General features: G+C 32.0%; 2 protein-coding genes across 5 annotated transcripts in view; one reads left to right on the top strand and one right to left on the bottom strand.

The window, feature by feature from the left end:
* Positions 1 to 8,309, bottom strand: part of LOC119829676 (septin-7) — a 30,249-nt gene extending 21,940 nt beyond the window's left edge. Inside the window, exons 1-2 of one of the 4 annotated variants that reach the window (XM_038352303.1) lie at positions 8,171 to 8,309; positions 4,816 to 4,817 (exon numbers count right to left, since the gene is read on the bottom strand). In XM_038352303.1, coding sequence (XP_038208231.1) covers positions 4,816 to 4,817; positions 8,171 to 8,183 — 15 coding nt within the window. In that variant the 5' untranslated portion in view covers positions 8,184 to 8,309. Of the gene's footprint in view, positions 1 to 3,767; positions 4,012 to 4,815; positions 4,818 to 4,921; positions 4,989 to 5,292; positions 5,339 to 8,170 lie in introns of those variants that run through there. The other 3 variants (XM_038352302.1, XM_038352301.1, XM_038352300.1) reach the window with 3 other exon arrangements.
* Positions 8,310 to 10,459: 2,150 nt separating this feature from the next.
* LOC119829526 (regulator of microtubule dynamics protein 1-like) overlaps positions 10,460 to 12,583 on the top strand; it is a 29,588-nt gene continuing 27,464 nt past the window's right edge. The window contains exon 1 of the mRNA XM_038352082.1: positions 10,460 to 10,839. Within this exon, the coding sequence (XP_038208010.1) occupies positions 10,639 to 10,839 (201 nt within the window). The 5' untranslated portion in view covers positions 10,460 to 10,638. The remainder of the gene's footprint in view (positions 10,840 to 12,583) is intronic.

Below are 12,583 nucleotides of genomic sequence, written 5' to 3'. Positions count from 1 at the left end.
TTAGAGGACACGTACTGCACAAAATCAATCGGTATGCGTAGTAACACTCGCCGGAGTACGATCTTATAAATAGGTTTATAAAAGGAGTCTAGACCATACATATGCAACCTACATAAACCACGTGAAATACGCGTGTTGTGGTCATGGTCACAGTAATCGACCGAAGGCACGACCGCGCATGCGCACATCTACCCCTTGCAAAATGAAAACGTGCACAGGCGGGACCACACTCGTCCTGTTATCAGGTGACGGGAGTCGGGACCGTACACTGTCACATGTTCAGGATGGAAAATTATATAATACCAATTCATGGACCCACCGGCATAACATCAATTTTCTCATTGTGAGATGTTACATGATAATTGCGGATTGTGACTTCTGATAAAAAGTTAGATATAAATATTGAACCTTTTTGAATCATGCATAATTTAAAAAATATGTTATTGAATAGATTATTAAATAAATGATAAACAACTGTTTAGACGAAAACGACACCTAACAAAAACGGTTATTTCTACCGATTTCCAATATTTAAACTATTTGTACGTAATTTACGTAATTTTCTTCATGGAGACCAAATAATTTTTTTCCAACATGACGCATTTTCTATAATAATCTGATCAAAGTAATGTTGGTAAAAACAATTAAGTAGTTATCTATAATACCGAAAACTCACCAAAATTTGTCTGGCAAAAAACTGTAGGCGTGTTTTTATACCGTTTCTTCGCAGTTTTAACTGCGGTTCATCCTTGGAACAGATAGAATGGAAGCGTTATTGATATGGAGACGACCACATAGAGCACATGCTCTTACCGATTAGCTTACAGCGCCATCTATGTTGGTATAAAGTAAAACACAAACTTGACTGTTTGAACCACTAGTGGCTACATAATGCTCTAAGGAAAAACGGCAGACGAACCAATAGATGTCAGCACTAGTATAGTCATTGACTAGCTTGAACATTATTATGAATGAATTATAATAAGTAAAGAAAAAAATTATATGAAACAATAGTTTTATCATCCCTATTATTAAAAACAATGACACATCTCATTTTATATAGGTTTTAATTTAGCATTCCTACACGTCGAATATAAATATTCACTATATTAATGGCAAGTTTCTAGAACAATAGGACGCTGGAAATTATGGGAACCATTTTCAATACCACTCACAGAAGTGGGTCATAACACTATTATGTTATTGTAAAAAATATTATCACCATAAAGTACAGCTTTAATATTCAGATAGGACGAACATCTGATCGCGACAAAAACAATTTTATCAACAAGACCCATTAAATAAATAAGACCCAACCATTGAAGTCACATCTGTATATTTTTTTGAAGAGTACCGAAGGAAAATCCTTCTACGTAGAACATAGAAAATCGTTTTGAGCTTATGTAACTGTGTTTACGTGTATCTACCTATTGCAGGAAGCAGAGAAACACGAGAGAAATTAAGTAGATATTCGTAAAACAAAACACAGTAGGTACTTAAATACTCTTTCTGTAACCCTCTCCGTGCTTGTTACGCTAAGTCAAGTGGGTACCTGTACCGTGGGAAGTGGCGCAATAAACACAATGACACACTAGAGTCCCTACGCTACCCGTAACACTGTTTTCAGTTATCTCGACATTGAAAAAACCATTCAATTTGATGTCGGTATGTTAATGTACTTTCTTCATACATTGGGGGACATTATTTGGACCTGGATGTGCACCGCGATTCCTGTAACTACATTATCCCACTTATTTAATAAATGCGTTATTATATAATTGGTGAATGGTAAATTACAACAAAATTTTGTAGGTGTACCTTTTCCTTATCATCATATTCTGTATACAATTCTTTATTTAATTTAAAATGGAACATGTTATCATGACACCTCATTCACCTCAGAAAGTTTGTTGAACCATAAACATATTGAAAGATGCTGTAAAGATGAACGTTTGTATGTAACACACATGGCTTAGAACTACAAAAATAAGCACGTTATAGCAATTTCGAAAGAAATAAACAAAATATAAAAAAAAAAACAGGTTTTAAGATTAGATATCCCGTCCTCAATAAGTTCATTATTATATAGCACGTTTAATTTTTTATGATTTTATTTCCCCATTTACCGTTAATATATTTTATGTGAAAATTCGGAAACAAATAAAATAAATGAATGAATATCGTACTGCTATGCGATTCAACTAAGATTGGGTTCAATTTTGCGATATTTTGGCTAAGAAGCCATATGTGTATTGCTTATTACTTAAATTATTATTTAATGAAAAATAATATTATTAATTATATTATTATTTTTCAATTAATAATAAATTAAGTAATATGCTTATTAATAAGCTTCTTATTTATATTTGACGTCAAGCAAGATAAAATTAAACCTTATTGAAATGCAAAAAGTATTTTTCGAATGTCAGTTTACACGAAATAGACACATAAAGGTCATTCGACTATGTTTAGTTACCTATCTTTAGTTGAATCGCATAGCACAATTATTTTGTTAGATCAAGAATCTTTTTTATCTGTACAAAATCATCAGTTTAACGTGTAACTGGCACCGAGCTTAATACCTATAATAATTCTTACAGGCAAATGTCGGTACAATTTCTAGTACTAGTGCGTTGTATGACTTCTTTTTATTGGATGTTTACTAGATCCACAGAATACTATAAGACCTTTTTGGTATTTACGTGATTAGAAACAAATCAATAAATATCACATACAAAGTAACGTTGAACTGTTATAATTACAATGTTAAGTTATCAGGGAAGCCCTATACGAGATAAAATGTTCAAACAAACGATAAGTGAAGTACATAGATAAATCTAGGTTAGTAAATACTACTAATCGCTAAAGTAATCAACTGCACTTAACAATAAATGCACTTGTCTCTTTGAAACTTACGTCAATACTATAAGGAAAATATTCCATGTATGCCGATAATAGGTACACAGAGTGACTTTTATTTTATATTCACAATGTTTAATTTATATATATTCATGCGAGAGCGACTATAACTATTAGCGTTCTATTTGACAATTATTTCGTTTTTTAATAACGGATATTTGCCGTTTGCATATCGTAATGTTCGAAATAAAAATTTGCATTTTATATAGTCAGTGGCACTCGTGTTCTATCACTGGCAACAAACCAAGGTTTGCTATGTACTAAACGAGTTGTTTAGCTAAAAGGCACGTGCCATCTCATAACAACATCAATGTTTCTTAAACATACTTCATACAAACACTAATAGAACTACCACCGATGTTAATTTTAACACAGAAATTTAATTTAGTAGCAACATCTATATCTTCTTACAGTAATTTATTCTCGGAAATAAGATGTATAAATAATAAAATATACATGTTATTTGAAGTTTTTCGTTTTAGATTTATTTATAGCGTGTTAGTTTGTAACGCTAAGTTATTTCCTTACTGTCAAACACGGTCGTCATACTTCAATTATTCTAGGAATTTTAATGGGTTTCGTGACGATTAAATCAAAAATTAACCACAGTTCCTTATATAGGAAGTGAAATATTTTAATTAAATTGATAAAATTCTGCCTTTTTTGAGATTTCATAGAAAAGTGATCACAGCGAATGTATTAAAACGAATTATGACATCAATTTTGCAAATTGAATTACATTTTTATAAGAATTTGTTCTAAGCGCTATATTTATTGTGTATTATAATTATAATATATATTATATTTCTGGTTAATAACAAATAAAAGCTAAATAAATAAAACCTCACCTCTTCTGAAGTACTTGAAGGCACTGGCCTATATCGCGAAAGAACAGGTCGATTACGAGACCTATTTAGGGGTGACTCTGATAACGACGACATTTTAATGTAGTACACAAATAACACACAGTTCTGCAATATGTCATTAAAAAATTCTGCATAAATTTAAGTAGCCCGACCACCAACGGTATGTGGAGGAAACATACTGTCACGATTACAGCAATATATTGCTACCAAATGCGATACCACATTTTCCGTCGACAAATCACATCCGGAGAAGAATCGAATGAAACCGGGTGAATCAACACAAACTAACACTCAGCTTAAAGCTAGCACTGATAAGGATTAAATCGTGTTTTATGCACAATCAACTTCACTGAATTATTATTTGAATGGAATCTCTAAATATATTTTATGTACACAGCAAAGTTCTATTTAGGTAGGTATGGCAGGGTATTCACGCAAATAATACATTCCACATGCTGTTCAGTTTACTGCTCTTTTCACATTTGATACGAAAATAGTGCTGATTGTTCACATTCAACGGTCAAGAATTTTCATGTAAAAAAACCCGTGAAAAAGCGATTATTAGTGCAACCGAAGAACGACCGTTTCGCGATTAGGCTTTCGCATATTGAAACAATAGCAAAAGCGAGTCGTGATGGATGACAAACCCATTCGTCACCGCAATCCATATCGTATTTGTGTAGTGTCGCTAAACCATTGGCTGACCATGGGGACTTCGATATCGGTGTCATGAGGGACTCTGTGCACTCGACGCTCGAGGGCCAAATAGCGGTCACGAATTCCTGCTCGTAATTCAAACAACGCAACGCTTTCGTACGTGCTCAATGAACAAACGGTCCTAGCGACCTAATTATATATTTTCGATGCTATATTTATATTGCATGCATAAGTGATATCCATTTTTATTATAACGGTCACCTACTGACTTTAATTTAGATCGTATGTACATCGATGTATAATTTAGTTTTTACAGTACAAAAATAAATGTAATCACAAAATTACTCCATAATAATAGCTTATTTTCACTTACCGCTAATATTTAATAATGCAGGAAAATCAGCACATGAAACAAAAGAAAATGTAAATTAGCAATGCTCATCAGTCACATCGAAGGCATTTATTATTTTCTTACATACCAAAACAAGGAAGACAACATGTACCTACGTCTTCTAGACTATCAGTACTCATGAATTCTATTTCCATAAACTTTTATTTAAACTTATTTATTAACATTAGAGTAATTTAATAATATAGTAAACTTAAATTAAAAATCCTCAGTGAGAACGACAACGTGCACCACAATCTTCGTCAAAAAGTCAAACAATGAGTCTGTGTAAATAAAGGAGAAAACATGCTAGCATTGTTTTTAATTTCAATGTTTACCTTGTATACATCGGTGAGAAAATTATTACAAACAAATTGCGTGTCTATAAGATGACAAATGTAATTGAAATTTCTCATAACAATATATTAGAAAGAAAATAAAGAAGATACAATTCAATCTTACGTGATATGTCTGACGTGTGTGTTATGTCCATTGCGACTAATAAAGCTTCGTTGACAAAATACGAATTTTCGTATAAACAAAAAAAAAAACAATCATTACACTTAAACCAGCACACTGACGCAAAACCGTGTCGCCTTTCAACTATCGGCCTTTTGACAAACAATAATTTGTCGACCCAGATGGTAATAAATATTGACAATACATAGGTTCAATTATAATTCATTTGTTAAAGTGAGATAAAGGCGACAAATGAAAAGTCGTGTGCGATATTTACGTGCCTCATACGCCAATGTCGGAGTTGCCGGTATGCACGCGGGAGCGAGACGTAGATGAGCGGCGCACTGGACCGCATGCAACTGAACTCCAAGCTATTTCAATACGTGTAGGGAATTTGCAACTCGACAGATTGTACAACGCTAAGGGAGGCCGGCCAGAGCATCGTTACTCTTATATTGAGGTCAACCCTTTAGTATCAATGTAAGATACTAAAAACTAGGTCACCTTCTTTAAGAATATTTTCATAATTTTTTATTTTGATATAGCAAACTGATTCTAGTTATAGATGCAATGGTCGTGTTATTGTCAATAATCATATGACAATATATACGCGACCGATGAATGTTTTAATTGCATACTGTTTCAAATTGAACTCATCATTGGGAATTACATGTATTATGCATGCCACATGACTTTGCGTCAAACCAATTTATAACTTAGGATACAAAAAGCACAAGTAGGTAAAGTATGGCCATGGTGTCCATTACAATTACAGGACGTCGCTACAACGTCACTGTAGTTGGCTACGCTACAGAGCACAGAATCAAGTATGATGTTACATGCTAAATTTATAATTTACACATTTAAAATGTCACAAAGAAATTACCAAAGGACAAAGTCGAGATAAAAATTGTAGAAACTTTTTTGAAATTTACAATAATAATAATTTAATGGTACAACCTATAGAAGACGTAAATACCTAAATATTTTTTCCTGTATTGTGGAAGAGGTCAATTTATGCAATGAATTAAATGTTGAAATACAGGATTAATCAATATGATTATATTACAATGTAACTTACTTTTTATATATTAATAATTAGAACGTCAATTATATAAAAAAAAAAGTTTATCTTATTGAGTCTAACTGTTACATCATATTTAAATACAAAAATTATCACTAAACTTAAAATTTAGATTATTTGAATAAGAAGCTATGAGGTCACATTATAGTACTGAATCAATCCTATTCTAAGTTGAATCGCAGAGTAACTTATTTTTATATACAACTAGCTTTAGCTAACATCTTGGCATATAAACATATAAACCGTCCTCCTGAAGCACTATAGCTAAATAAACCCCATCACAATCAATTGCGTAGTTTTAAAAGTTAAGCAAACAAAGGAACATAGGGACAGACATCTAAAAAAAACTTTGTTTTTAACAATGTAGTAATAATAACGGAATAGTCAGGTATGATAAATCTGAGGGGAAGAATTTTTTTTAAAACATGTTCGAAATACATAGTTAGTACAGTAATGTAGATAGAAATCTTCTGGAAAGTAAGCTTTACCTCTTCACTTATTGGGAAGGGTAGGATGATCTAATATTGTGTCATATGTGATGTGGATTGCAGTCCATCGTTTTAAAGAGAAAAATCCTCTGATTCCGTCCACTTAATTTCACAATAGATTCGTAATGATCTAAGTTAAAACAAATTCAACATGTTACATATCAAATCATTGTTCAAGCCCTTTGGGATTTATAAAAGGTGTAACCTACAAGACTTTGGTTCATGTAAAAAATATAACGATATTGACAAGGTAAATTTTTAATTAGAAACTTAACACTTAGTCTATCTTTATTGATAAATAATACAAAATATACACGTTGAATAGTTTTAAAAATAAATTGGATGAACTAAATGTTTTCTTCAAATCATAAAATACACACGCATCAGCTTTTTAGCTGCTAGTGTGCTTAAATAAAATAATAATAATAAAAAATAATAATAATAATAATAAAACCAATATGTTTCTGTATCCTATAATTATGGTTTCTACGATTTCATTACACTGATGAATGTTGAGATATTAATATAATTGTTAATGGTGGATTGTGTTATGTAAACATTTAGGTACTATTATTACTTTAGAATTCTTATATTAAGGAAATACTTTTGCAAGTGAATCAGGTAAATAAAAAAATTATTTTGTTTGGAAGCATTAGTACCTGTTGTTTTACTTTGTAAAAATATAGAAGATTGATCTAACTATTAATGCTATTCATCTTTTTAAACAATCAAAAGTTCTCTATAAATAAAACAAGGTCTAACAGGTTTTTCTAAAATTAAGATAGAAACAATATACATACATACAGGTATACCAACTAATATAAAAGTGCATGTTATTTATTGAAAAGAAATTACAAACAACTTAACCTAAAAATTCAACAGTCTATCAACCAATAAAATTTCAATTGATAATGAATACAGGTAAATACTCAAATATAATAAATTAAGTATTTTAGAACCATAGCAATTTTAAATGTTTGATTAATTAAATAGAATTATTTGAATAAGTGTAATGTGAATTTCATTTTAAATATATACAAAATTTCATTTTAATAAGCAAATATAAAAGGGTAAACATTAATATGGCAGAATAATTTAAATAAGATTAAATGAATAGCCTTCTTTCAACGACAATTTAAATTCAGTTGTTTATTCTAATTGTACATAATTGAATACTTATTTTTTTCAAAATATTTCAAATTGCATTACTAAACACTAACGATGTTTTCCTTTTAATTGACCATCGATACTATTGGCGCGCATAATTACTTTGGATTTTGAAATGTACATATCTTCGGATTATTATTACCTGATCTCTGCATAATGATAAAGATGAAAGCACTTTATAATCAATCGAAAAACATATCTATCACAGCAAAAATTATAACAACACTTCACAAACTAAACTGTCAACAGCGACACCCGCCCTTGCAACCACCGGGCCGGGTAGAATTGATTTTTTGAAAACAGTGTTGCTATCTGAATATAATAACGCCTGAATCGTAGATAATAATCATTGATAGGAAATGCTATACTGCATTTTGTATTGAATATAAAACAGATTATTAGACATTAATTGCATTTATTACTAGGTTACTAGGTATATTTATAACGACATATTATAATTCAGTTAAAACCCGTATTTCGATAGAGCACGTTTCATTCATTAGAACTATTCATAACTTAATGCATTTGTTAAAACTAAATATAACAGTTAAAATAGAACACAAGTTTAAATAAATTTTATAGCTTTGAATAAATTTATATCTTGGAGTATCATCAGCAAGATATAGAGTGAGCATCACTAAGGATATGAATGATATCGTATCGCAAGAATGCATAGTATAAAAAAAGCACTCATTGATACATTTTGTTCATAGATGTTGGTAAATAGCAGAAAAGTCATAAAATTTAAATGACCAAATAGCTATGAGGAATATTTAATGATTTCAACATATTATGGTAAATACAATTCGTTAACCGAAAGTGATCCAGTCATACCCTTAATGCAAGTGGTCGTGAGAGTATGTTACCAGTGGTGGTACGTCCCGGGCCTCTGGTCCTGGGGGGCCTCCAAATTTATTTTGATCAAATCGTAAATAAGCCTTGCAACAAACTTTATACCTATTTAAAAGGAAGTTTGAGTTTGAAGGCACCTTTGACAAATAAGTACAGGATAAATCCAATTTCCTGGCCTTTAACGAGGCTAGTCCGCCGCTGATTATACTATATGCATTAAAGTAATAAAATTCCATTAAAATAGTTTTACGTCAATATTTACGTTTCGTTTGTAAATTATATTATAATATTTAAGTTCGATTACTGTTCGTTCTGTTTATTGTATTTCAATGTTGTAAAAAGGTTTTTGAACAGTGGCGATTAGTTTTGTTTACGTATCCGTATCTAAAGGATCTTTTTATGGCAATTATATATAGATTAAATGATAAATAATAAGTAATACGTACATGGTTTGACACATTTGTTTTCACTTTGTCGCTTTTGACTTTTTTTTTTTTTTTTTTTTTTTTAATGTTACAGTCGGCAATGGAGCTGGTGGGAGGCCTGATGGTAAGCGCTACCACCGCCCATAAACATTTGGAGAGGCGTAAGGTCCATTGGAGACCTTGCGCCTCTACAAATGGATTGCCGACTTTTTGGGAAGGGATTAAGAAAGGATTGGCGATAGGAATAAAGGAAAGGACTGGGAAGGGTAAGGAAAAGGATATGGGCCTCCGGCTCCCCCGCTCACCGAACGAAACACAGCAGAATGCTATTTCACGCCGGTCTTCTGTGGGGGTGTGGTACTTCCCCGGTGCGAGCTGGCCCAATTCGTGCCGAAGCGTGCTTGACTACTAGTATATAAGTGTTTAATCTATGCTTTATAAACTTGACACTGGCAAATAGTTGAAACTTATTGTCATAAAGGATGAAAAAAAAAATCTATGCTTTTGACTTTGTACCTTGTGATTTGTCACTTGTGGTGCCGTGACATTGACAACGAGTCATCGACGCTGTTTATGCATGTCCACTGCATGTCGGAATAACAAATACATAACGAACTTAAAAACAGAACGAACTTTTCCTTCTGTATAAATAAAAATTTGCACTTCACGCCAATTTTAGTTTATATTAAAATTTTAAGTTTTGTTAATTATTGTATACTGAATAAAAATATAAAACCTTTTCCAAAGTAGGGCTGTTATTTCAGAATAGTGTGATAATATGTTACATATCTGTTTTTGTTTGTACATAGAGGACAATATATTTCTTTGTCTAGTTTTATTGTTTGTCTCGTTAATGACATGCATTGTTAGTGTTGAATTTATGTAATTATGTTTTTATTTAATTTACTGCCATTCATAAAATAAAATTGAATTGAATTGAATTTATTTAATTTCGGTATGCAGTTTTCAGTACTGGAAAGTTTCTGTGATATGTGACTTTCTTTCGTGGAAATAGAGTGATAGATCTTATGAAAAATATTTTAATAAAAATGAGACTTCAGCTTGTCAATAAATGCCTTTGTGATGCTTTTTTCTCTAGATCAGTTATACAAACTTACCCAAAATATAAGTTAAGGCAGTTACTGGAACCGGCAAGTACTATACATAGTTTACAAATAATTATTATTTTAGAATTGGAATTAAGATTACAGCTTGATATTTTAGCAACAAACAAACACACATACTTACAAACTTTTGCATTTATTATATTAGTAAGATATAGTAGGATCTGTGCTAAAGTTGTGATAATTTGTTTCTATATTTTTGTTACTACATGTTGTTGCAGGTAAAACTTGTTAATTATTCATTTAAAACATTTTATAAACCATTAGTTATTATGTTCATTTGGCCAACAAAATTAAAACTATCTCCTGAAACTAAAGTGGAAGTGACACCGTCCATTATAGAAGTAGCAGATCGCCTATTTGAGTCCGGAAAATATGAAGAATGTTATAAAATTTTGTGTGGTTATGAGGTAAATTTATAGACATATAATAAAAGTAGATAAACCATTTTTGTACATCAACAAAAAAAAGTCAAAATAAAATAGCCAGTGTGTTAAAGGACAGCTTATAGATCTCATTTCCAGAATTTTTTCGATTTTAGTCTGTTTGTCAGTTTATTTGTTTGCTTATCACATAAAATGTATAAAAAGTTTCATATACTTTCATATGCAACGATTGAATGTAACTTGAAGTAACATTTAGTTTTTGTTTCATTGCAATTGGTTTAGTGTATCAAAAGATTTTTGTATTTCACAATTAAAATTAGCGGTCTGTGCACTTGGTTTCACAACTTCACGTGCCTTTTATGCACAACAATATGTGCGCAAATTGAAGTAACATTAAGGTTTTTTTTTTCATTGTAGTCAGTTCACACTTATAAAAATAAATGAATGTATAATATTGCCTACGCGAATGCACTGCCCGCTTTTTAGGTATAATGGTTAAAGAAAGGATTAACAACTGGAAAGAAGATGACATAATTTTCTGAATCGCGGTGTTAAGATTCTCCATGGTCAACTATACGTATACGTAGCTTTTGCAAGCGTAAGCAACCCTAATAGCCTATTTGTGTACGTTCCAGATAGTTCCACAGCTAATGTAAAGGAAGACTAGCATAAATGAATAAAATATGATATGTATCGGTATCCTCCAATAGCGCTTCGCACTAACAAAAAGTTATATGTTCCGATATTCACGCGAACGAAGTCGCGGGTACAGCTCGTTAAATAATATGACATGTACCTACTTTAAATCCATAGCCAAAATGGATGTTTATCTGACTATTATCGTCTTAATCAAGTTATTAATCTGTAGGTAAATGAAATATTAATATAAAAGAGAAAGTGTTGATAACAGTTCTTTGTCTATGTAAAACAAATATAGTTTGTAGCAAATAGTAGAATGGTAGGGTGTTTCGTACTTTAAGTAGGGGAGCTGGAGGCCCGTTTCCTGTTCCCAACCCTTCCTTCTTTCCAGTAGTCAATTCTATACTTTTCTTATCCTTTACATTCGGGCAGCGCATTCGCAGGCAGGCAGGTCGTTGATTGCTGACCATCACCATCAGCGCTTTGATATAAAAGAAGAATCGAGGAGTGGGATCTTGTACTTTAAGCAGTCGTAACCTGTTTAATAAAATAAAAAAAGTCAGTGGTGGCTAAAAACCAGTGGTGGCTCAATGGTGAGAACCTCGGACTTTAAAATCATATCATAGATAGACCGGGGTTCGAGACCGGGCGAGCGTGTAGGAAATAAATTGATTTTTCAATTTATCTGCACATGTGGTTAACATCATCACTGCTTAAAACGGTGAAGGAAAACATCGTGAGGAAATCGCCATGTCCAAGAATCAAAAGTTTGACGACATGTGACATCTGCCAACCCGCACTTGGCCAGCGTGGTGGATTATGGCCTGAACCCTCATAGGAGGCCTGTGTCCCCTGCAGTGGGAATATATATGGGCTGATGGTGATGATGATGATGATGAACCTATTTAATGCTTTACTTTGTATTATAATGAGTGCTGCGTCAATACGAATGGTCAAGAATGGTTTTTAAAAATGGCGAGATCATAATTATTTAGCCTTAACACTAAAAGTACAAATTTATATTATTATTGCACAGTATATAAGTTTCGAAACTTTGTTGAGTTCGTGGTCGCGGGGTGGCATACTTATAATGTTTGAACTTACATATAAATTTTACGGAATGTAGATC

This window comes from Zerene cesonia, chromosome 10 (genome assembly GCF_012273895.1).
Source record: "Zerene cesonia ecotype Mississippi chromosome 10, Zerene_cesonia_1.1, whole genome shotgun sequence".
Lineage (NCBI taxonomy): Eukaryota > Metazoa > Arthropoda > Insecta > Lepidoptera > Pieridae > Zerene > Zerene cesonia.
Note: the sequence above shows the minus strand (reverse complement) of the source record. Positions and strands in the feature narration are given on the sequence as shown.